The following is a 25,277-nucleotide window of genomic DNA, read 5'->3' on the forward strand; positions in this document are numbered from 1 at the left end:
TTAAAATGGTGTTCATTATGATTTTTACATGACTACTAACTAATCATTTTTTATATTTGGTTTATTAAACCTATTTACAATTAGCTTTGTTATAATGCCACTCGATTAGTATAGTCAATCATGCACTATTTGACTTAATAGACCCTTTCTTTTATATTGTATCTTATCTTTACTTAGTGTACATTGTATTATGTGAGTTAAAAATAAGAACAAACCAACAAGAAAACAACGTGATCTTGAAATTTGTGTGATTTGTCACAGCTTGATATTGTTAACCCCTTAAATCAAACGTTCCTTTGTCTTCTAATAATGAACATGGAACATATGTGTGCATTTTGGGGGGGAAAATGGAGATAAGCCATTTGTAGGAAAGCAACTCTTATGGAAGTGGCTCTTGAACATTGCCTAGCCTGTTCAGATGAAGATAAGCATCTGTTCCTGCATACATAGACATGAGAGCACATAAACAACAGCACACAAATACTATAGCATACACTGAAATGAGGCAAGAACAATGTTGCACTTTTTTGGCAGACATGGACTCTTGGACTAAGTGGACAATGCACAAATTTTGTCCATTTTGCACAGACTGACGAAAGTCTCTCACATTACATATTTAATTGGCATCCTAGTCATGATCAGGACCAGTTGCATGCAAAGAACAGCATTAAAAGGCGTTACAAGGCTTTCAAGCATTACCAAAGATTTTATAAAAGAGACATGTATTTACTTGAAATAACCCGTATGTCTGCGTAACAGTTCCATAACTAGGCATCTAAAACATGTCAAAGCATCTTACCCCCTGTGAGTTGATCTATGAAATCTTCTTAGGAAAGGACTAAAACTAGAGTAATGGCTGGGGACTATTTGTTATGATCCTCACCATCCCTTTCTGTCTCACACAGGATTGTGATTCATGTGTCTGAGGCCTACAATGGGCTGATATTCAGGCCATGTAGTAAAACACTCCAATGCTTAGAGATCTTACAAGTTGTTTTCTTTACTACATGCACATGTCTATTGCATCCATCAAATGCAGAAAAAGCAACAAGACAAGGGCCACCAGTAGGGACTACAGAAGAAAGCACTTCAAACATACACAAAAACAGAAGTAAAATGTTAGAAGCATAGGTTGCCACATGCAGTAAAAGGTGTCAAGCAGAAGCAAATGTTGGTTCATGCTCTCAATAGGTGTAAAGTGACTGAATCAACTGATGGGAGAGCATGCTGTGCTATAAACCTCCAAAGATGAACCATTTCAAACGAAAACTTTGTACTTACCATAGCCCTCCATAGAAATAACTTGAAGATCACCTCCGAAATATTTTGCATAGAGCTTACTGATCGGAAGACCATATCCATATCCAGCCATCACGGGTGCTGCTGCTTGAAGCTGCCCACCATTTAGAGCAGGACTCCTTGCAGTAGTATAGAGGTATGTCCATATTTTTGAAATTCCACTTCTAGGTATTCCACCACCTTCATCAGAAATCTGTGAACATGCCATTAGTAGTGCAATATCAATATGCCTATATTCTACCCACGGCCTTATCATACCTTGATCGTAACATCCTCAAGACCATCAGCTATCACAACCCTGATTGGAGGGCAATCCTGATCTGTATCAGCATACCGCTCTTGAACTGCACGAAGTGAATTCTTAACCAACTCAAAGATCATCTGATGCAAATGTGTTGGTACATATCTGCACTTATAGCAAAGTAAGATGGTAAGCTGAAAGAGCTGCTAAAATGGCAGTCCATTGGCATATTCTGAACATACTTACGCAAAGGTGAAGCTCGGGTCCCCATATACATGCACCTCAGGAGAACTCCCATATGTGCGCATGCAAGCTGATCGTGCATCATCTATCGCATTCTGAGCAACTGCTACTGGAGATACACATGTGCCTATAAGGCCTACAAAACCTGGTGGTGGATTGGGCTGATGCAAGGCAACATGCTGGCCTGAGATACACAAACCAGCATTTAATTCCTCCTTCAAAATACATCCCCAGCCATTGTACAGAGAGAGCACAGAAGAGGCACCTGTAAGCACATACCTATAAGCATCCGTATACCAATTCGTGACATGTAGAACCGATCAAGAAATTGATGAATCTCAGGAAGCTCATTAAGACCCACCCTGCGACCTAACTCTTCTTTGAGCTCTTGGATTCCCAAGGCCATGGTGGGCACAACATCTTTGTGACGCAACTTGATATGATGTATCAAGTCTGTGAATTTTAGCTCATCTGCACCATCAAGTATCTCTGGAAAATCTCGCAATTCTCGAAATGAATCAGCGTACCAATCCCGAACCTGAATAAGGAGAAATTACATCATCATTTGCTTTGATTCAGCGTTACTAGCATGCTGCTAACCTTTTAACAGACTTCATAGGTACAACACCAGCCGAGGATCAGTACTTTGACTATTTAACACCAGAAAATCTTCTTCAATTATTCTCATTAGAAGCATGTAAGAAGTACAGTGTCAATTGTCACATTTACAAATGAAAATGCCCTCACTATGAAATGTATTTCGATTCCCTAGTTGACACCCACCACAAAAAGGTCCCTAATCATGTATCTAATGCCAAAATGCTTAGGCTTGAAATCTTCTCCGCACTGTCTGAATTTGGCCAGTGGCTTCAGGATGGGCATAGATAAGCACAAACAATGCTTACTAATTGTGAATATCAGCTGACTGAGTAACCTGCTTGCATTCGCTGGGATTCAGGACAGAACCATCAGCCAATGGAAATTCCAGAAAGAGAACTCACAATAAAGGGGGAGAAGCAACACACCTATGAACTCCAGTGTTTGTCTGCTACTGCTGTCAACATCTGCATCCCCTCTGCAGCATGAAGCTCTAGGAGCACTAAACCTCATGTTACATGCTTGGACATCCAGAAATTGGCAGTAACAGCACTTATTACATCTTTTGGCTCACTTTGTGACTGGATGTGAATGCACTCTTAGACTAGGAAGGGAGAATCCTGTAAAAAGGGGACACAAGGGCTCATTTGTACAACATTTGGTGTGATCACCACACTGGGACTCTAAGCCCCTTCCAAGATGGTGTGAGCTGGTGGTATGGGATGTCAGCCCTTTTGATATGAGTGTGGATCGTTATGCTACTGGACCCAAGCTCGAGGTTGAGCCTGTTTAGCTCTCTTGCTTGGAGGTGACCAGGGTCATGTGTGATCTGCCAGACCTTTTAGATGTTAAATACATTGAGTTTGCATGGTGTGACATGCCCTTTTTCCTTCTTACTTACTAAAATTACAGTCACCTTTACTTTGAAAGTCAAGTATGGACTCTACATTTCCATTCACTTATGTTCCATTTTGCAAAAAGGAGAGGGCTCAAAGGGCAGCCCTGTAGAACCAAGTGTGAAAGGGGAAAGGGCTTAATGACTCCACCATTTAGCATAACATGGGATGTAGCACCCATGCTGATGGTATAGATTAACCTAGACATTGGTCTGCATGAGATCCACAAAAAAAAGACTATTCCAAGAAATCAAAGACCTTTTCGAAATCTAACTGCACCAAAACAACCACCTGACAATAACTTCACGCTCATGGATATCAGCCAAGGTATCTTGCATGTCCTATGGAACTTGATGCCTGACCAAGGTACAAAAGACCATATGGGTGTGAGCAATCAAAGGAAAACATGCAACCGCAAACCCAAGAGATTTGCAAAGTAGTCCCAATATATACATACAATATATCAAGGGTCCATGACCATGTGACCATGTGATCATCTGCATTTTGCAACCGCACCATATTCTCCCACATTAGAGATGCATGCAAAGATCGAAAAAATTTTACCCAGAGCTTAGCCTATAGATAAGACTGCAACTGAAAACATTGAATAAATTCAGCCAGCTTTGCCAATAATGAGACTAGAAAAGCATCATGTGGAGAATCAAGCAACAGTAGATGAACCAAGGCCGGGATGTCCTCTGTAGCATGCAAACATTGTCTAGTAATTGAAGCATGGTAAATCCCATATTGCCTTGACATTGTATGCATATTAAGAAGCAGCCTTTTGAATTAGGCCAAGCCTTCTAATGGAAAATCACACAGAAATCTTTCCAACAATTGGCTCATGTATCCCTTGAAGACAGTGTGACTTGAAAACAAAGAGTTAAATTACAAGGGAAGTCTATCCAACCCATGAAAGCATTCACAAGCTGCCTAATCATATCGAGCTATAAAGGAAAATGATCTGATAAGGCATATTGCTGAAACTAAAACCAACCTTCCTTCTTGGAGAGGATGGTAAAACCTAATCAAGCACTTAAGTATAGCAATTAATAAATGAGCATAAACTGAAATGCAAACTTTACCATAACATTCTTGGACATTGGACACCCTATTGGCCCCAAAATTGGCACCCCTTGCCATATTTCTTTAATTTCTATTGCTATTAGATGGAGTACAAGCTGAGATATCTTTATCTCCTCCGCTTTATCTTCTCCGCTGATTCAAAAGCCTCTTGCTGTCACAACTAATCAGCAAGCAATTTGGGCAAATTCCCCCTGATCTTCACCTAGGACTTGTACAAATTGAATCACAAATTGGCCAAAATGCTATCCCAAATCAAATGAGATGGGCTAGCATCTAAAATCTCTAATAATTCCTTAAATTTAATCTACTGATTTCAGTATGCAATGCCTTTATCTGTTGGCATGGGTCCCAAGCTAGCTAATAAACCTTAATTTTTGCAAAAATTTAGGGTTTTGCAGCAAAGTTCTTAATGTTGTCCACCAAATCTAACTGAGAACACCTTCAATTGGCTAAAAAATGTTGAAATACTCGGAGAATAAGCCAGAGAAGGTGAAAGAATACTGAGAAGAGAGAGAAATCAGAGTTTCTTTGCGGGAAAGACCCTCCAATCTGCCTACTGCTTGCTCCAACCAACAAGAAATGCAATCACTTGCTGCTTGAAGGCACAAAAATGTTGTCGCCAACTCTCAACTGTTGTCACCACAACCCCTAGGAGTCACCAAACTATTGTGGCCTAATCTCCAATCTCCAATGGCCTTTGGCTGCTACCGCCTACAGCAAATGACTGAATTTTGATTAAAAAACTGATCTACAACACCTCTCTCTCTCTCTCTCTCTCTCTCTCTCTCTCTCTCTCGGCTGAACCAACTGAATGAGTCTCTCTCTTAGTGTGCAAAATAGGTGGTACCTTCTTTCTACCCTCAACAACCTCAAATGGAGCTTTGACAATGGAACTAGCACTATATTATTATATGCAAACTCAACCAATGGCTAGTACTCCCATTGTCTTATGGTCTAATACATAGCACCTCAAAAGATCCAACGCTATGGAATTTTCCTCCTCACACTCACCATTCGTTTGTGGATTGAAGGATGATGAGAATTTCAGCATGGTACCCATATTCTCAAACAACCCCTTCCAAAATAAGCTGGTCATCCAAGAATCTCAATCACTGACAATCAACTTTGGCATACCATGATACTTAAAGATGTACTACAAAAACAAATATGCCATATGATCTACCTTTATCTTCTTCCTCAACGAAATGAATGGGCTTGTTTGCTGAATCTGTAAATGATAGTCCATACACCATCATTCCTTGTAGGTATCCTAACAAGCTCAAAAAATGAAATCCATAGCAATGCTCTACCAAGGCCTATTTGGAATAGGCAAGGGCTGTAACACACCCAACATTTTTTGCCTATCATGCTTTACTTTATGACATATGATGCATGTCCTAACAAGTTACTCTAAATCATGTCTTAAAGCTAGCCAATAAAAGAAATGCTCCACTACTTTGACTGTGGCATTAATACCTCAATGACTTACATACGAAAGAGCATGACTCTCAATGATCACTCTAGACCTCAACTACTTTGTGATACACAGTCATTCATGCACCATAGGAAACCCATCTCTAAGCACAAAGTTTAACACAAAGTGGTCATGCCTATAGCCATTGCAAAGCTGATCATAAACATTAGCAAAATATAAATCATTAGCATTATGTTCCTTCATGGCATCCAGCTCAGTGTGATAAACCATGCTAACAGCTGAAATTTGTGGCTTACGTGACAATGTATCAGCCACAACATTCTTTTTACCATCAATGTATATAATCTGAAAATGAAACATGAAGAAAAATTTTACCTATCTCATATGCTTCTCTAACAACTTTATCTACATCTGAAAGTACCTCAATGTTTGATGATCTATCTACATTGTAAAATCAATTCCTAACAAATAATGTTTCCACATAGAGAGTGTATGAATTATAGCCAAGAGCTCTTTCTCATAGACCTGCAAATTTCTCTCTATACTGTGAAGATGGTTCTCATACGCCACAACTCGGCCATCCTACATTAAAACAACTCCAATGTTGTTTCCACAGGTATCACATTGAGCCGCAAATGACTTCCTTAGATTGGGCAACACAAGAACAAATATGAAGTCATATTTTTCTTTAACTTTTCAATTGCTGAAATTTCCACTGTTGTCCATCTAAATGGTACATTCTTCTTTTGCAAAGCATGCAATGTAGATGCGATTTCAGCAAAACTACACACATACTTCCTATAATAGGCACATAGACTCGTAAAGTTGTGGATCTCATGTACAAGTGAGATAGTTAGGTCCATGCAACTTATCATCTGTAGAAGTGCACGGAGGAGCCATTTGAAGAGGATAGGAAGAGAAGATAGAGAATAGAAGATATATATAGAGAGAGTATACAGCCAAACCAACAGCAAAGACTTCACAAAATGAGAGTTGACATGCAGTGTAACCGAAAATCTGATTAAAAACAAAGGCCAACTGCTACAAAATGAAGAAAAACCAATCAAAAATTGCCAAAAATAACAAAAACGGCCTATACAAACAATTGCCCAGCCAAGTTAGGGGAAAAAAATAAAAAACGCACGCTCAAGGAGCATTTAATGCAATAAACTGATGATTGCAGGCTGGAATCTAGGTGCAAGCTAAAAACGCAGGTTACTAGTTTGAAAAACGCAAGCCTGATCAGTAGGGGAGAAAAAGACCTGTAATCAACAGAAAAATCGCAACAAAAACCTAGATCCTACAATTTGATTACCATGTTAGAAGTGGTAGAGCAATGGAAGCTTAGACAAAGTGTTGAAATAAGCTGCTAAACACAAGACAGAAGAGAAAGAAAACAAAATAACATTGCAAAGGAACAGAACTCAGAGATATGCTTGGGAAATGGAATCCATACCAAACACGAGAATGATACGTACAACAATGAGTCACTGTCACTAGCTACATGGGCATCAGCACTGGCTCCTCTCTCCAACAAGAAAACCACCTGAATAATGATAATGACTGAATGGGAGGAGGAGCCACTATATACATAGGCCCAAAATATGCCAAATATGGCAACTGGTCAACCAACATTTAATGTTGGACCACTGGCATTAAATGCCACAAATGCCACACAAAAAATCACTAAAGTAATGACTAGTGTGCCTAGTCCAATTGGCATATACAAACTCATACATGAGCTGACAATCTTGCTAACACCCTCACCCCTCTAAATGGATGTGTGTGGAGGACCTCTTGTGGACTTGATTGTGCAGACTTGCGTAACGCAAAAACTGGTACTCAAACTCATAGAAGGTCGGGAATCTAGCGAGTAAGATAATGAGCTAGATAAAATGGAAATATTTGTCCGGCAACTTGTTTAAGAAAAACGTGACTTGATCATCGTCTGACTTCGGGGAGTCCGTAGTGGCAAACTCGACGAGCCAATATTCGGCTAACTTGACTTTCAAATCATCCCCTTCCTTAATAATAACTCTTGAAGCTCAAAATTCAGATTGATACATTGAGTGTGATCTCAAGCCGCATAGTGGTCAATGAGATAACTCCAACGCTCAAATGCAAGGAAAAAATGTTGTAATTGAGAGTGGAACTCAAGAATCAACCCCTGCAGTAACTCAACACTAGCTGTGGCATTGCTGGCTCTCCATTGAGGATGTGATCAGGGTGAGCTAATTGAGTATCCGCCAGGTACTAACGACAAGGTCCCAAAGTTCCTGAGATACAAGCACTTGTTGCATGAAGTTTGACCAAGTCGTGAAATTTAACCCGTTAAAAAGTGTCTTATCCGTAAGGCATTCTTGGCCGTTGCAACAAGAGTGGCAACATCATAGTCTCAACTGTCTCTTGCTATCATCTACAGTCTGGCGCCTGTTTCCAGCCTTCCATCCGCAGTTTGCAGCTCTTTACGGCAAAGCAACTATCGCTGATCACTCTCCATTCAAAAAACAATCTCATTTTTGCATATTTCACGTATTTCAGCTTGCTGCCCACACCCCAAACACGGAGGACATCGCAATCCAAGCTGGCCATTGCTGTCTAGAATAGTTTGGCGCCTGCTTCTAGCCTATCACACACTGTTCAGAGCTGATTTCAACATATTGACTGTTGCTGCTTTTTTTTTCCTGCATTTTTAGTCTTTCTCTCTTCTCACCTGAGTTTTTCTACTAGTTGCAACCTCTTATTGCTTGTTGCATCCTCCCCCCACCGACAACTCACTTCCAGCCTTTCCACTGCCCTCCCACTCCTTGAGGCGGACATTGCGGTTCGTGCTTCACACTGCCCTCACGCCCCTTGAGGCGGATATTATGGTTCGTGGTTCATGGTGACTGACCTCTTCCTTCTTCAGCAAGGCATATTGGTATCCATGGCTTCTTTACCAATAGATGACCAAACTATTGGGTGCTCCTACTGTGGCTGTCACGAGGACGCGAAAATTTGATGCTTTGCTTATGTTTAATTGACATTTGATTAAAGGATTAATCAAATGTGCAATTAAATGATGCACATGTGTTGCACATGTGGGGTGCAAGCTACTTTTTCACAGTTAAAGGCCGAAGGACCCTGTGAAAAAGATGGGTGTCAAAGGCAAAAGTTGTAACAAGTTACACTTGTTAGATTCTAGGTGAATCTTGTTGACAGTTTACCCCTAGGACCATTAATTGGCCATTAAGTATCAGTGGCGACACTAGGGACTAGGCATTAATTAATGGATTAATGCTTGTCCAAGAGTTAATTAATGCATGGGACTTTGGGTTGCAAATGGCCTGGCCAATTAATTTTTGGACGGGCAAGGTCAATTTTTTGGGCATGGATTAAGGACTGAATTAATTTTCAAAGTTAATTAATTTTGAAAATTAATTAAATGGCTGAAAATTGTTGAAAATGGATTAAGAAAGCTGCCACTTGGCAAAACTTTTCCATGCAAGTGAGAAAAGGCTAAATAGGGCTGAAGGGAGAGGAAAATCTCGTTTTTTCATTTTGGAGCTGTTGAAAAGAGGTGTTGGACTGTTGCTGTCAGTTTTTGGGGCCAATTCCCAGCCATTGGAGACCATTTTGGTGATGGAGATTGCATATTCTTCAGGAGAAAGTGCATCAGCAGCAATTGTCAGAATCAGGTTATCACCACCCATTCCAAGAAGGAAGGTTGGTTTTAGTGGCATCACCGGACACACCACCAATGCTTGCCGACTTCGACCTTTGCTCCCCACCCCACCCGGAGTATGTGTCTTCCACCAAGAACTCCTTGTGCCACCTCTCCTTTCTAGGCCACAAAGAACATTCTTCATCAGCTATCAGAGTACTATGCTCAAGGCAATAAGCCGTATTCGATACGCACTAAGTCCATTCAAGCACATGGAGGATCGATTGGCACTACTATCTCTTGGAGATCGTTGCAATGCCAATGGCAGTCTTCTCCCACTTATTTTCAGGTACAGTGGCTTCCACAACCTGCGAATCTGCAGTCCGCTCCATCGAGAGACAATGATTGTTTAATACCGTCTCCTCGTCAATCCGCTCCTTCCAGAGAGTGACTGCTTGACTCCTTCCTCTTCTTCGGCTACCTAGTCCGCTCCACTGAGAGACAATGACTATTGCCCACCTCTTGCTTTGAGCCCCACCCTTCCCCACCCTTGTAAACGCCCCGAACAACGTAGTATGCTTAACAATTATGATATTCGCTTGTTTTTTAGATTTAATATAAAAGAGAATGAACACTTAAAATTGAAAATGAAAATTACTCATAAAATTACAGCCATGAAAATGTAAAAGTAATGGAGACAAGATTGAGGGTTGAAGATGGGCAAACCCCCCCCCCCCCCCCCCCCCCCGAAGGAATGTATTTCTACTCAACCCAAGTCCCTTAGGGAAGAGCTCAATTACAATCAACCTGAGAGTGAGGAGAAGTAATTCTCACTCTCACAAGATCATGCAAAGATGTACAAACACACATGCATTATCTATTATGCAATGATAAGAACTGATTTCTTTACAGTATGAGAAAAGAAAGAGGGGAAATCAGCCTTTCTCCATCGTTGATCAGCAGTACATGGATAGGGCTTGCTTCTTGTTGCTAAAATGGAAGAAAGAGCTCGAGAAGGAGGTGTTGTAATGAATTTACAGACTTGTTGTCCTGTAAAACAGCAGTGATAGAAGAGGGAATATGGAGGAATTTGATAATGGAGAAGTGGGGGATGATTATGGGGATGGATGGGGCCAGTTTCTGGCTATCTGTGGGTGCTGTACATGAGTTTACAGCAAAGAAAAATGATGCTGAATGAAGAAAAACGAGCTCTTATTTATAGGAGAGGGAAGAGCTAGTACAAAAGGGGAAAGTGAAGTAGCACAAGACAAGTGTCCAGCCACATGTCATGAGATGTGACAAGTGGTGGGACACTTGGAAACTTGTGTGACAAGTGTCTTGACACTTATCTCTTCTCTATGGCCTTCCTTTTTGGGCTGAATACTGTCAAGAATAGAAACAACCAAATTTAGTAAGCACAGTCAGAGTACAGAACTTACTATTTTTAGAATGACATCCCTATTTTTTAGGACTAGCATTTTTAGGCTAATTCGAGGCTCCTAAAATTTAGGGACCTCCTAAAATTTAGGGACCCCCCCAATATGGGTGTCATATAAAAGCTTTTTCCGTATGCATCGCAAAAACGGTATCAGAATCTTCATGTGACTTTCCTATGCAAAGAAATGTGCAGTTCAAGCTTTCAACCCACACATGCACATTATACAAGCATTTCATGATCATGCCATCTTGTTGATTGTAACTGTTTGTTCTGGCGGATCTAGCCCACACTTCAAGGCATCAATCCTTTCTGTGTGCGAGTCTAACCCTGATATGCGTGAGTCCTGGTCACAGGCGCCCAATCGGGCCATATAGGTGGAAGTGTCAACTATCTTTTCTCTAACCCACCGTGTGGGTCCACCATAACCTGTGACTGCTCATCAGTGGCCAGCTCCAATGCACTTTTCTTTATATCCAATTAGTGTAAAGGAAACAAATTTTTAATAAATCATTATATAGACAAATTAGTGAAAAAGGATACAAATTCTGTTTCTATAGAGTTGTGACAGCTCTCTGGCTTTTATTCAGCTGTTCTCACCTGAAAAGCTTCTTGATGTGGCTGAAGAATATTTGGGTAATCCTTCATGAATTTTTCATCTACCCACTGTGCATCTGTTGTGGGTAGATTCTTGAATTTTAGTAAGAATTTTCGTGTCACAAGGCCACTTCTCGTGGTTCGATCCTTGTGAAACAAAATCTGTTCAGGTTCCAAGAGTTGCTCTGTTTCTTCAACTTCTGGGAGATCTTCAGTAATGGGTTCCTTTGGTTCTGGTCCTATGTAAGGTTTTAGCAAACTTACATGAAAAGCATTGTATATTTTCTAATGAGCAGGAAACTCAAGTCGATAAGAAACTTCATTTATTTTCTCAATCACTTTGAAGAGTCCAAAGTATCTACTGGAGAGCTTTGAAAAAGATGAATTTTGACCGGAACCTTGTTTGAGCCTGCTTTTATCAAACTTTAGCAAGACATATTGACCTTTTTCAAAAGCCAAAGGTCTTCTTCGTTTATCTGCTTGCTTCTTTTGTCGCTCTTGGGCAACTTTGATAGTGGCTCGAATATCCACTGCTGTTTTTAAATCTGAAGTAAACTCATCAGCAACAAAAATCTTATCTTTAGTGCGAATAATTGGAGGAGGAATCACTTTATCCTGTACTATTTCATTTGGAGCTTTCCCTGTGGATGAGTGCACTGTATTGTTGTAAGCAAACTCCAATAATGGAAGATATTTCTCCCATTGTGACTTATGTTCACTAACATAAGCTTTCAACATATCCAAAAGAGTGAGATTCATCACCTCTGTTTGGCCGTCAATTTGAGGATGAAAAGTTGAGGAGAACTTTAAAGTGGTTCCCAAATTCTCAAATAAAGCACGTCAAAAGTTACTTGTGAATTTGGAATCTCTATCTGAAATGATCTCAGAAAGCATACCATGCAATCTGAAGATATGTTGAATGAAAAGTCTTGCAGCTTGTGCGGATTTCAATGTTTTATGACATGGAATAAAATGTGATTGTTTTGCTGAATCGATCAATTATGACCCAAATCATATCATGACCTTGAGATGTGCTTGGAATACCTGAGATTAAATCCATTGTGATAGATTCCCATGGATCTTTGGGCTGGAAGAGGTTGCAACAATCCTGGAATCTTCTGCTATCATACTTGGATTTTTGGCATACTAGACAAGCCTCAATGAAATTATGTGTATCTCTTCGTAATGTTGGCCAGTAAAAGTAGCGCTCAATTGCACTTAGAGTGGCTGCCCTCCTTCTATGCCCTACATAAGGGGGTTCATGACTTTCTTTAAGCACCTTTTGTTGAACAGGAAGAGTGACACAAAGGCGATTGTTCATGAGAAGGTAACCGTCTTTGATGAAATAATCTGGATGAGAACCTCCTTGCTGTAAATTTGACCAAATTGCTGCAAAATCAGTATCTTCATCATAAGTATTCTTCATCGTTTGAAAATCTTCATGATGAGCCACTATAATAGTTGCAATGCGAGGCACTCTAGAAAGTGCATCAGCAACTACATTTTGTTTCCCTGGAGTGTACATAATTTGAAAATGAAACATAGACAAGAAATTTTCCCATCTTGCATGTTTCTCTTGCAAATGCTTTTGAGTCTTGAAATACTTCAAGCTCTGGTGATCAGTTTTAATAAGGAATTCATTGCCTAAAAGATAATGTTTCCATATCTTCAAAGCATGAACCACTGCTAAGAGCTCCTTTTCATAAATGTCATACCTTTTCTCCACATCATTTAGACGGCGGCTTTCAAAGGCTACGGCATGGCCTTCTTGATTTAGCACTGCACCAATACAATCACCGCAAGCATCTGCTTCCACCACAAATGGTTTTACCAGATCTGGAATGATAAGAACAGGTCCAGAAGTAAGAGCTGTTTTCAGCCTTATGAAGGCTGCCTTCTCTTTTTCCTTCCATTGGAAAGAGGTCTTCTTCTTTGTAAGGTCATGAAGTGGAGAAGCCATTTGTGCAAAATGCTTGATGAAGCGGCGGTAATAAGAGCATAAGCCAAGAAACGATCGCACCTCATATACATCATGAAGATGAGGCCATTTTTGGATTATCTTGATCTTTTCAGGATCCATCTGAATCCCTTCAGAAGAGATGGCATGCCCAAGGTAATTTATTTTATGCATGAAAAATTCACTCTTTTTACCATTTACCAAGAGTTGATTTTGTTGAAGTAATTGTAGAACAATCTCCAAGTGTTGATGATGCTCTTCTTCATTCTTGCTAAAGACAAGAATATCATCAAAGAAAGTACCGACATATTGTCGATGCTCTCTAAAAATGCGCTCCATCATTCGATTAAAGATGGCTAGTGCATTGGTTAATCCGAAAGGAACCACCAAGAATTCATAAAGACCGTATGAAGTGTAGAAAGCAGTTTTGTGTACATCTTGTGGTATTACCCTAATTTGATGATAACCACTCTTTAGATCAATGCGGCTGAAAACCTTTGAGCCTCCTAGACGATCCAAAATGTCATCAATTCTGGGAATAGGAAACCGATTCTTCACAGTGATTTTGTTGAAGGCTCGATAATCAATGCACATCCTGAATATGCCATCTTTCTTTTGAACAAGAAGAACCGGTGAACAAAATGGTGAGCTACTTAGCCTAATTAGCCCACGGTTGAGTAGGTCTTTGACTTGCTTTCTGATTTCTTCTTGTTGAGGACAGCTCACACACTATGGTGCTATATTAGGAGGTGAACTGCCCGGGATAATATCAATATGATGGTCTTTTGGCCTTTTTGGGGAAAGCTGATAAGGAAGATCTTCCGAAAAACAATCTTTATACTTTTCCAAGAGCTGAAGTCGCTCTTGGTTTTCAGCATTCATATTATCTTTTACATCAGTGACATAAAGCAAACAACATTGAACACAATCCTTAATGGCTCTAGAGACTTGCATATGGCTTACCATAGGTATGGTGTCTCCAGAAACTCCAGCTTGGATCTCGTACTTCTTGCCTTTGTTGGTGAGTTCTATCTTCTTTTTCTGAGAGAAGATGGTTGAATCTACTCTATGATTCCAGGGCATGCCAAGAATCACATCGCAACCATCAAGGTCTCCGATACAGAAGGTATCTTCGTCACTGTAGCCTTGAATTTGAAACTTGAGCTTGCCAATGTAGGGTGTCACAGTCTTCACTGTGTCACCTTCATCAACATTTAAAGCTTGGTGAACTTCTGCCGGAGTGTCCGTCTCTTCATTCTTTAATCCAAGCTCTTTAGCTAATTGCAAGGAAATGATATTTTCATTCGCCCCAAGATCTATCAAGAATAGCGCTTACTTACCTTGCAACTGTCCCCAAGCTTTTAATAATTTGCGCATCTCTGGAGTGTGAGTTGTGTTTGCAACTACATCACTGATAGCATTGATTTTCACTGGCGACTTAGGCTTGTTGTCAGAAACCTTGCTTTGTCCTTTGTTTGGACATTGCTTCGCTATGTGGCCTGTTTGTCCACATTTAAAGCACTTCCCTTCTTTCATGAAGCGCTGCTTTTCTTCTTCGGAAAGTTGCTTTGCTTGTGGGTATAGATTGGAGCGAAATTGAGGAGCATTAGGAGGTGCATAGGGCTTCATCTTCTTTTGATTTGATAGCTACTTTTGCCGCTGTTTTTGTCCTTCACTTGGAGCTGAATGCTCCTCATCATCAGCTACTCTCTTCTTATCATTCTTTTGGAATGATTTGTTGCCATTGTGCTCCATTTCCCATGTCTCAGTATGGTCAATGAGTTCCCTGAGACTAGAACAATGATAATGATTAAGAGCAGTACGAAGTTTAAAATGCAAACCTCCTTGAAACTTCCTAAGCTTTTCCGAACTGCTGATCTTCTTGAAATGTTGGACCTTCAAAAGTAGCTTCCAAAAACTCTTGGTATAGTCACCAAGTGACTCATTTTTCCTTTGCCAAAGCCGATCCCATTCCATTTTTACATCTCTTTTGAAATGAACAGGAAGAAATTGACTTTGTATCATGCGAACAAAGAACCGCCATGATTTTGGGGCAGCATGATCATATTCCAACCCCGTCCACCAAGTATGGGCTAAGTCGATTAAATGTAAAGCTGCAAACTTAATCTTTTCTTTTTCTTTATACTTGTCACGACCATATAAAATTTGAAATTGACGAATAAACTACAGAAGAAGATCAGGATTTCGGGAACCATCATACATACTGAACTTGATCTTCTTTTCAAGTTGAGATAGTGACTTAGTCTTTTTCTTCTTCTTATGCCTTCGTCCATACCCGGATCTTGAGGTTGAAGATGATGAAGTGCTTGATGGGGATGAAGATGGAGACGAGGGTGAAGAATGTCAACGCCTTTGATGATGATGAGGTCTTCCACGAGAAGGGTGTGACTCTTCGTCACTAGAAGAGGGTCCATCAGAGTAGACGCCAGATGACTTTGAAGAAGAGGATGAGCTTCGACGCGATCTCTTTCTTTGTCTTGAAGTAGAATGGGACTGCCTCTTAGAAGTAGTTGGACTTCTTGATCGGCTCCTTTCATTGATATGGCTTTGTCTCCTTGAAGTAGATGGGCTTCTTTCCTTGAATTCTTTAGGATTCTCAACTTTTTCTAGTTTGAGAAGTTGGTCACGAATTTGCTGATTCTCCTCTCTAAGACTTTAAATGGCTTGAAGGATAGCACTCGACTGATCCATTGAGACTCTAAGAAAAATATGCTCAAGCACCTAATGCAAGGGCTGAAAACAAACAAACTTATAATTGTAAGCACTACCAGTGTTGGGGTGAGGACCGAGCCAAAGCTCTAATACCACTGTAAACGCCCCGAACAACGTAGTATGCTTAACAATTATGATATTCGCTTGTTTTTTAGATTTAATATAAAAGAGAATGAACACTTAAAGCTGAAAATGAAAATTACTCATAAAATTACAGCCATGAAAATGTAAAAGTAATGGAGACAAGATTGAGGGTTGAAGATGGGCAACCCCCCCCCCGAAGGAATGTATTTCTGCTTAACCCAAGTCCCTTAGGGAAGAGCTCAATTACAATCAACCTGAGAGTGAGGAGAAGTAATTCTCACTCTCACAAGATCATGCAAAGATGTACAAACACACATGCATTATCTATTATGCAATGATAAGAACTGATTTCTTTACAGTATGAGAAAAGAAAGAGGGGAAATCAGCCTTTCTCCATCGTTAATCACAGCAGTACATGGATAGGGCTTGCTTCTTGTTGCTAAAATGGAAGAAAGAGCTCGAGAAGGAGGTGCTGTAATGAATTTACAGGCTTGTTGTCCTGTAAAACAGCAGTGATAGAAGAGGGAATATGGAGGAATTTGATAATGGAGAAGTGGGGGATGATTATGGGGATGGATGGGGCCAGTTTCTGGCTATCTGTGGGTGCTGTACATGAGTTTACAGCAAAGAAAAATGATACTGAATGAAGAAAAACGAGCTCTTATTTATAGGAGAGGGAAGAGCTAGTACAAAAGGGGAAAGTGGAGTAGCACAAGACAGGTATCCAGCCACATGTCATGAGATGTGACAAGTGGTGGGACACTTGGAAACTTGTGTGACAAGTGTCTTGACACTTGTCTCTTCTCTATGGCCTTCCTTTTTGGGCTGAATACTGTCAAGAATAGAAACAACCAAATTTAGTAAGCACAGTCAGAGTACAGAACTTACTATTTTTAGAATGACATCCCTATTTTTTAGGACTAGCATTTTTAGGCTAATTCGAGACTCCTAAAAATTTAGGGACCTCCTAAAATTTAGGGACCCCCCCAATATGGGTGTCATATGAAAGCTTTTTCCGTGTACATCACAAAAACGGTATTAGAATCTTCATGTGACTTTCCTATGCAAAGAAATGTGCAGTTCAAGCTTTTAGCCCACACATACACATTGTACAAGCATTTCATGATCATGCCATCTTGTTGATTGTAACTGTTTGTTCTGGCGGATCTAGCCCACACTTCAAGGCATCAATCCTTTCTGTGTGCGAGTCTAACCCTGATATGCGTGAGTTCTGGTCACAGGCGCTCAATCAGGCCATATAGGTGGAAGTGTCAACTATCTTTTCTCTAACCCACCGCGTGGGTCCACCATAACCTGTGACCACTCATCAATGGCCAGCTCCAATGCACTTTTCTTTATATCCAATTAGTGCAAAGGAAACAAATTTTTAATAAACCATTATATAGACAAATTAGTGAAAAATTATACAAATTATGTTTTTATAGAGTTGTGACAACCCTCGACTACTCAGGTTCGAGAGGCTACCTCTGGGAGCTCTTCAGCACCCTAGATACCTTCTTCGGCACGACCGATGGCACTTCCTTCGTCATCAAACATTTCGGAGTCCATGATCCATGAGTTTTTGGATTCCCTATCTACTTCAAAGAGGGATGTTATTTCTTTGCCCTCAGAGAAGGCATCTACTTTTTCTTCGACTTCAGCGGGGACCCCTCCACCTCCAACCTCAAAGGGAAAACCTACTCCACGTGAAGTTCTTCGCCCATCCTCTACTTTCTTGGGGTGGCTATCTTCAATCAGTCATCTCTTCTACTGATATCCAAGATCTTCGAGTACCACCTAGATCGGGACCTCAGAGCTTCAACCGCGACTTGGTGACGAGACCTTATTCCTTCTAGCATGGATGCACGAAGCTAGTGGCTTCTCTCCCGAGGTTGAGTTTCACGTTCTCCAGTTCACTCTGTCCATTGTTCTTTACTGCAGGTTACCTTTCATGTGGAAATCTTGGATCTTAGGGATCCTCTGCATCTTATTCCTCCTCTTCTCTTCTTGCCTTGGTCACTTGGTCAGCACATGGAGCCACCTCCTAAGATCAAGTACGGGCATATCCTTATGGTTCTCGGCACCACACAAAGTCCGACATTCCTCCTATGCATTGCATGTTTTCATCATCTTTGTACTAGGGCACTTGGGCAAGTGAACAATTTTCCCACAAGGGACACTGTCCAAGTGGCACCTGCTGCATGAGCATTCTTCAGTATGTTGCATTGCATCTCCATCTCACTTTTCTCTTATTCCCCTTTTTGGGCTTGAGAGGGGGTGTTGAAAAACCCTTCACCCACAGTTTGTGTTTTTTGTGTTTCTGCATTTTGCGTTTGGGGTTTGCGTTTAGGGTTTGCAATCCCAAAAAGGGGCACCATCTTAGACTAACTGTGCCTATTTATAGGCCACTCTCTCACTCATTCTTTACGGCTGATTTATTCAATCCATCACCTCTTCTCTCCAGCCTCTCCACTGCCCTCACACCACTTCAGGAGGATATTGCGGTTCGTGGTTCGTGATTGTCTTCATCATCTTCCTTGTACTACGGCACCCTTGTTCCCCTACATCACATTCACTCCATGATTCAAAACTTCATCATTCCATTCATCAGAGTTTCTTCTCTCTTCTCTTCTATTCTCCATGTTTGCCGAGTTCACTCCATGTTCCTCCCCGCAAACCCTATTGTCTCGCTGGTACGTCATCTTTTGACACACTCCATGATTCAGAACTTCATGATTCCATTCATCAGAGTTTCTTCTCTCTTCTCTTCTCTTCTCCATGTTTGCCGAGTTCACTCCGTGTTCCTCCCCACAAATCCTACTGTCTCGCTGGTACGTCATTTTTTGACACCCCCCAACTACAAATTTTCTTGTGTGTTTGTACAGATACTTTAAACGATAAATGGAGTTCTAGTTTGATAGGCTTGATGGCTCATATGAGGACCAATACTCTAACAATCGACATTCCTACCAGTTAGATCATCATAAAGGCCGCAACAAAAATTTGTTTGATGATTGGTTGCAATATGTTTGAAGGTTGTATCATGTAAATTTAGAATTCATACTCATAATTATGAGTTATTAAATTTCAAAAATCCGAAAAGTACATTTTTAAAGGAAAAATGGTGTTTTTATCATTTTGAGAAATCAAATTGTGTTCATGTGGGATAAAATTGAATGTCAAAATGGATTAGAGTGTGACTTAATTTGTTGACTCAGAAAAATCTGAGAAATACATCAATTGATTTAAAATAAATCAAGAAAATGGGTTTTATATGGGAAAAAATAGATTTTAAAATAAATAAGAAAATGAATTTTATATGGAAAAAAATAGATTATATACACCATAAAATTACAAAATTTTATAAATGTGTTTGTGAATGTATGGTGGTTCTAAGGCATGAGGTTTAGCCTTAGCTTAGGCCCATTTCCATGTTATAGTGTGTGATTTATTGTTTTTTTAGATAAGCAAATGACATGAAAACATGCTCTAAACCTTCCACCGCAAGCTTGGTAGGGAGAGACATGATCATGACTGCTTAATATAGGTTGAAATTTGACTTTTTATAATACACTTTACAGATAGGACATGTTTATTTTAAAAGTTAAAGGATCCAATAGCACGAGTATGCTCGGTATTGTCACCTATGCACAACTCGATGCAAAGTTCAAAAAACACATCATTGTTGGTTACAATCAAGTAACAAACGATGCAGACTTTATGATCCCAAACCCCATAAGAGGTGAGTCGGGATGTTGTGTTCGATGAGGCTATGGTCTACGACCCTTCCTCCAATGGTGCTTATCCTTCAAGTGGATCTTATTTGATTCCTCTTCCATTGAAAGCACTACCGTTACCTTCCAAGATTCCAATTGCCACCCCTACTTCATCTTGGACTCCTCCCCCTCCTACTCTTTTGCCTTGCCCACCCTTATTGCTCAAAGGTCAAGGCTAGATTGTTCAGAGACTTTCGCTCGCCTACATGTCTACTATTCGAGCAATCTTGGCTCTTGCAACCTTTTTCCTTGGCCCGTTTATCAAATGTACAAGAAGTCCGCCTTCTTGAATGGTGTCTCACACGAGATTTATGTTGATCAATCTCTAGGCTTCCATGTGCTCAAAAAGGAGACTTATGTCTATCACATGTAGAAAGCATTCTATGGCCCGAAGCAAGCTCTCCAAGCTTGGTACCAACATATTACTACGTTCTTGCTTCAAGAGTGGCTTCAGACCATTAGATGACCCCAACCTTTATTATTAATTGGAGGGTTAGGGATATGTCTTGGTCATGGTCTATGTGGATGATTTGATCATCATAGATAGCCACACATAAGAGGTGAATTATGTTGTAGATCTTGGGCCAAGATTTTGATATGACTGATTTAGGCATCCGCCATTTCTTCCTTGGATTGGAGATCTATCAAATGGCCTGAGGTATTTTCTTAGCACATGTACATATCCAAGAGTCTCTAAGTGTTTGATATGGACACATGTAAGCCGATTTTATGCCCCATGGACCCCAACTCCAAATTATTTACTATAGGTGATCCCCTTCCAAATACTACCCATTACATGTGCCTTGTTGACTCTTTGATCCGATTCATTCATGTACAACAGGATATTTCTTTTTTGGTGCCACTCTTTTCTTTCATGAATATACCTTTGCAAGCTCACTAGAACCCCACTTTGTGCATTCTGTGCTATCTACAAGGGACCCAATCCTACAGGATCATATATGGAGAGGGAGCCACTCTAGCACGTTGGAGTGACTCTAACTGGGTTGGAGATGTCAACACTCCATGCTCCACTATAGGTTCAACTTTATTCCTTGGACCAAGAACTCTCTCTTCGAGCAGCAAGAAGCAGCATACTATGGCCTTACCTTCTACAAAGGCTAAGTATCGTGCCCTCTACTCTATCACATAGGAGGTGGTGTGTCAATTGTTGGCATAGATTGGCTTTCCATAGACATGACCCACAATGCTACATGTGGATAACCAGAGTGCCTTGGCTCTAGTAAAGGACCCCATGTTTCATGCCCCTACAAAACACGTAGAGGTTCAATACCATTATATTCAGGAGCAAATCATGGATTCTAAGCTAGCAGTGGTCTATTGTCCCACAGAGGGCAATGTAGCAGATCTCTTCACAAAGCCTATCTCATGATTCTTTGCTTCCTCACATGAGATTGTTAGGTCTTCAAACACTCAAAAGTTTGATGGAGACAAAGGAGGTTTGACTGTTTATGCATTTCAGTTTTCTGCCCTAGCATTTCACTGTATTTCAGTTTTCAGTTTATTTTAGTGTGTGCACACTGCCAAAGACTGAACTGGTTCCCATGCATTTCAATTTCAGTAGAACCAGTTCCAGTTCACACTATAGGAGGCTGGGACAACCTGATTTAGCAGGTCAGCTGCATTAATTGCAGCTGCCTGCATCAGGTTGGCTGCAATTAATGCAGCTGACTTCAGGTTGCCCATCCTCTCGGGCATTTGCTATTTATAGCAGCCCCCAGTCAGCCTCCCTCCATTCCATTTTGCAAATTTCCAGCACTCTATCTCTGTCGGCCTGCATACTTCCTCCATCATCAGCCTGATCCATTGCCCTTACTAACACCTTGGGCTAAATGCATGCACTGATCAGTCCAGATTGTATTCAGCATCCCATTTTCAGATCAGTGCAGATTTTTCCTTCTATTCTCTGCTTTCATTTCAGTCTCTTTCTTCCCTTCTCTCTCCAGTGTTCAGATTTCTTCATCCATTCCACACTCTCACAATTTTGCTGCTAGTCATCCGGACAGCCATTTATTCCAAATTTTATAAGACAATTGGCTCTATCAATAGAGGAAGTGGAGACTCAAGTGTGTTATCTCTCGAGTTTGTGGCAACGCCTTCCATCTTCCAAAGTCATTCCTAATCTCAGTTGTACTACAAGATCTTGGAATGCAATCTAAAAAACTACCGCAAGGGGTGCTAGTTTTGGGGCCAATCAGGTGTATTAATTTCGTTTTATGTAAAATTATTGCTTGCTGTGATTTGCTGGAAATCTGGGACATCACCACCATTTCATCAAGCAAACAGTTCACTGCTCATCTGATCCTAGTAGCCAATGAAGCCATGGATCTAATCTTGCAGCTAAGAAGCTTGAATTAAACGGAGACTTCTTTATCAATGTAATATGTACTCAGCACAACCTACCCTTGACAAGGGAAGCTGGGAAGCAAGAGTAGTGAGTGTATTAGCATTAGGATCCATGACAATATGTATTTCAAACCACAGTTCCCTAGGACGATCACAAGATAAGATACTCTGATGTAATGGTTGATGTAAGTTGAAAGAGCCCAGACTAGTCAGAAGACTGAAAGATAAGAAGGTGGAGTGATTGAAGGTGATATGCCACACTTTAAGGGAAAGGCATCCACAACTTAAGCATCTGACACTGTCACCAAAAACATATGACAGGTTGTCTTGCAGGATACAAAAACCAGCCTAAATATTTACATTTTGGCTTTGTATGACTGAATTTTTGTTTGAGGTTATGTAGCCCTGATAGCAACAGGAAAGGGACAATGAAGGTTTACATTGCAGTAGTCAAGTCCCAATTAAAATGGAAAAAATTACCTACCCATAGCATGCCAACAATCACTGAAAAATCACCAAAGGAGCCAAGTGCAGAGGCCATCTCCACTTGTATTTGCCACCAACCTGTAGAATTGAGGATACAAACTCTGACCATCCCCTGTCTACAATTGAGCAAAGCTGCTATACACACCTATATGATGCAAAACCTTCTAGGTTGACAATGCACGTGGATTTAGACAGTACCAAACAGCCATCAGCGTGGAGGTCTAGAGGTAGTGGCAAGACAAACCTGAAAAAAGACGGCTGCCCATATACTACCAAGATTACTTTAAGTAATATAATTAGCCAGACTCTATTAAATGCAGAAAACTTTTAAAAGAGACCGAGGAAAATTTTAATCACCCGGAGGACCGGAGCTTTGATGGAAAGGCCATGCGGCAGGTTCTCGAGCTCAATGACACGGTGGGCGAGGCGGACGGGCAGCTCCTTGTGCAGAAACTGAGCTGACAGAAGCAGGTTCTTCTCTGTGCCAAAGTTCATCATATACTTGAGGCTGACCCCGGTCTGCCTCTTCGTGCTGCATCTCTGTATATCGTCTGCAAATTGCCTTGAAACCGTCTCAGCCAGCCTTCTACCAGCCATCATCGTCTATGGCTCAATCGAACTCGCAATCCAAATTGGATTCCGAGCGTTTTACAAATCATGTGTATAAACAAGTAGTAACAGAAGGTTTGTTTTGTCAAAAATGACCATCTGGTGTTATTTATATTATAAGGCCCGATTGCATGAACGAATCACAGAGCCTTAACAGGCCAACGAAACGCCAGGCGACTCGAGAATCTTAGATAGCGGTTTTGCTGAAAGCGCAAGCACTGACGAGAATAAACGAGGGGAATGTTTAAGTGGCGAATCTCCCGACAAAAGCGTGGCATATAGCGCAGGGGCGGGGCCGACTTCGCTTAATTGGGCTGTATGGTTATTGTCAAGGCAGAAAGGTCATCCCATAATACTTCGGCCTACTCTCGTGACTCGCAAGTCGCCTCAGCACTCGGAGCTGACTCGCGAGTCGCGAATATCACATGCACAAACTCTCTCTCTCTCTCTCTCTCTCTCTCTCTCTCTCTCTCGCGTCCACACGTGACACAAACCCCTCCAACATCCTAGAACCCTGTAAGCGCTAGAAGGGTTTAGAGCCCTATTTGCACCAGCTCTTGTACCAGGGGACAACTCTACACTGTTGTGCAAGGCTTCCCTATGGCCGTTGTGCTTGGGCTAGAGTTAACGTGATTTCACAAAAATCCACACATTGGCATTCAATGATTGGTGGTGAATGAGTCCGTTGTATGGTTGATTGGTTGGCACTATCTCCATGCCCCCCCCCCCCCCCCCAACCCACTAAACCTGCATTTTTTGCTAGTGTTTGCAAGGATCGTGAAGGTTTTAGTAAATGTCACTCCCCCATTCCATGAGGGCAACAAGCAGGTGAGAGTGGGGTGACTTTGTTCCCATTATCCCTAATATTGCCCCTCAATGCAACCTAGCCCTTATCCTCACTAATCTTAGTATAGTGGCCACACCTACTCACACAAAGGTGGTAGGAGGAAGAAAGTGGCATTTACTATGCTAGGGTTTTCTTTGAGCAATCGGCAGATAACTTTTGCATGCCAGTTGAGAACTTCTACAAGTCTTCGATCAACCAATAGAAATCATTAACCCTAATTGCACAACGACAGCACCATGTATCTGATAAGGGTTAGCAATGGATATCCATGGATAAGAAAACCCTACCCACATAGAGCCCATTCTTTTTAGTTCTACTAAAAAAGCAGAAGGTAGTCACAGCATGTCCCTACATGAGTCAAAGGTATTAACATGAACAAAGATTAGTCTTTAAGTGCTTACATATGGCAATATTTCTAACATTTTGGGCCTTTTGTGGGGTTCTTTTTTTAAATTAGCTTACTAAACATTTAATGCAATGTGGTAATGATTTCTCCTATATGTAAGGCTTTACCCTTTTTGAGAGCTTATTCAAAACATTTCAGCTTGAAAATTTAAAGGCTTTGAATGGTGTTTCACATAAATATATCTAAAATGGACTTTCTTTATCAATTTTTAAATCTTCTCTTTAAAGATTCAAAGGTTTTTTCTCACATTCTTGCAATTCTCTTGACACTAAACCTTTGTTCTTCATGAACATTACTTTTCATTCAATGTTTTTCTTAGTTGCATTTCCCCATTTACTTGTGAACTTTTACGTGGATTTTTCATTTTATAATTATTTCATAAAATACTAATCATTGCTACTATTTTTTAAGTTGATCATAGAATGATAATCATTACTTTTATACATAAGGTATACCCATTGAATGCTATTCCTTCTTCTTCTTCTCTTTTCTCATTTAATACTTTTTTTTGTTTTTCTTATTTTTATTTATAATACTATATTA

At 40.6% G+C, this 25,277-nt stretch overlaps 1 protein-coding gene across 1 annotated transcript; it reads right to left on the minus strand.

Annotated features, from left to right (window-relative positions):
- Positions 1-219: 219 nt before the first annotated feature.
- Positions 220-23,811, minus strand: LOC148038911 (pyruvate dehydrogenase (acetyl-transferring) kinase, mitochondrial-like). The gene is made up of 6 exons (XM_087675503.1): positions 23,230-23,811; positions 2,063-2,321; positions 1,787-1,967; positions 1,558-1,705; positions 1,282-1,492; positions 220-438 (listed from the first exon to the last, which is right to left on the minus strand). The coding sequence occupies exons 1-6, from the start codon at positions 23,470-23,472 to the stop codon at positions 380-382; spliced, it is 1,101 nt and encodes a 366-aa protein (XP_087531629.1). The 5' UTR covers positions 23,473-23,811; the 3' UTR covers positions 220-379.
- Between the last annotated feature and the right edge of the window lie 1,466 nt (positions 23,812-25,277).

Source organism: Lygodium microphyllum, chromosome 3 (assembly GCF_053477565.2).
Source record: "Lygodium microphyllum isolate KBCC chromosome 3, Lygodium_microphyllum_v1.1.10, whole genome shotgun sequence".
Taxonomy (NCBI): domain Eukaryota; kingdom Viridiplantae; phylum Streptophyta; class Polypodiopsida; order Schizaeales; family Lygodiaceae; genus Lygodium; species Lygodium microphyllum.

Excerpts from the sequence above, each read along its gene's own strand:
- LOC148038911 (XM_087675503.1), bottom strand. The coding sequence starts at position 23,472 with ATGATGGCTGGTAGAAGGCTGGCTGAGACGGTTTCAAGGCAATTTGCA. Across the intron at positions 1,706-1,786 it reads GACCCGAGCTTCACCTTTGC|ATATGTACCAACACATTTGC; the intron begins GTAAGTATGTTC and ends CTATAAGTGCAG. Across the intron at positions 439-1,281 it reads TATTTCTATGGAGGGCTATG|GAACAGATGCTTATCTTCAT; the intron begins GTAAGTACAAAG and ends CTATGTATGCAG.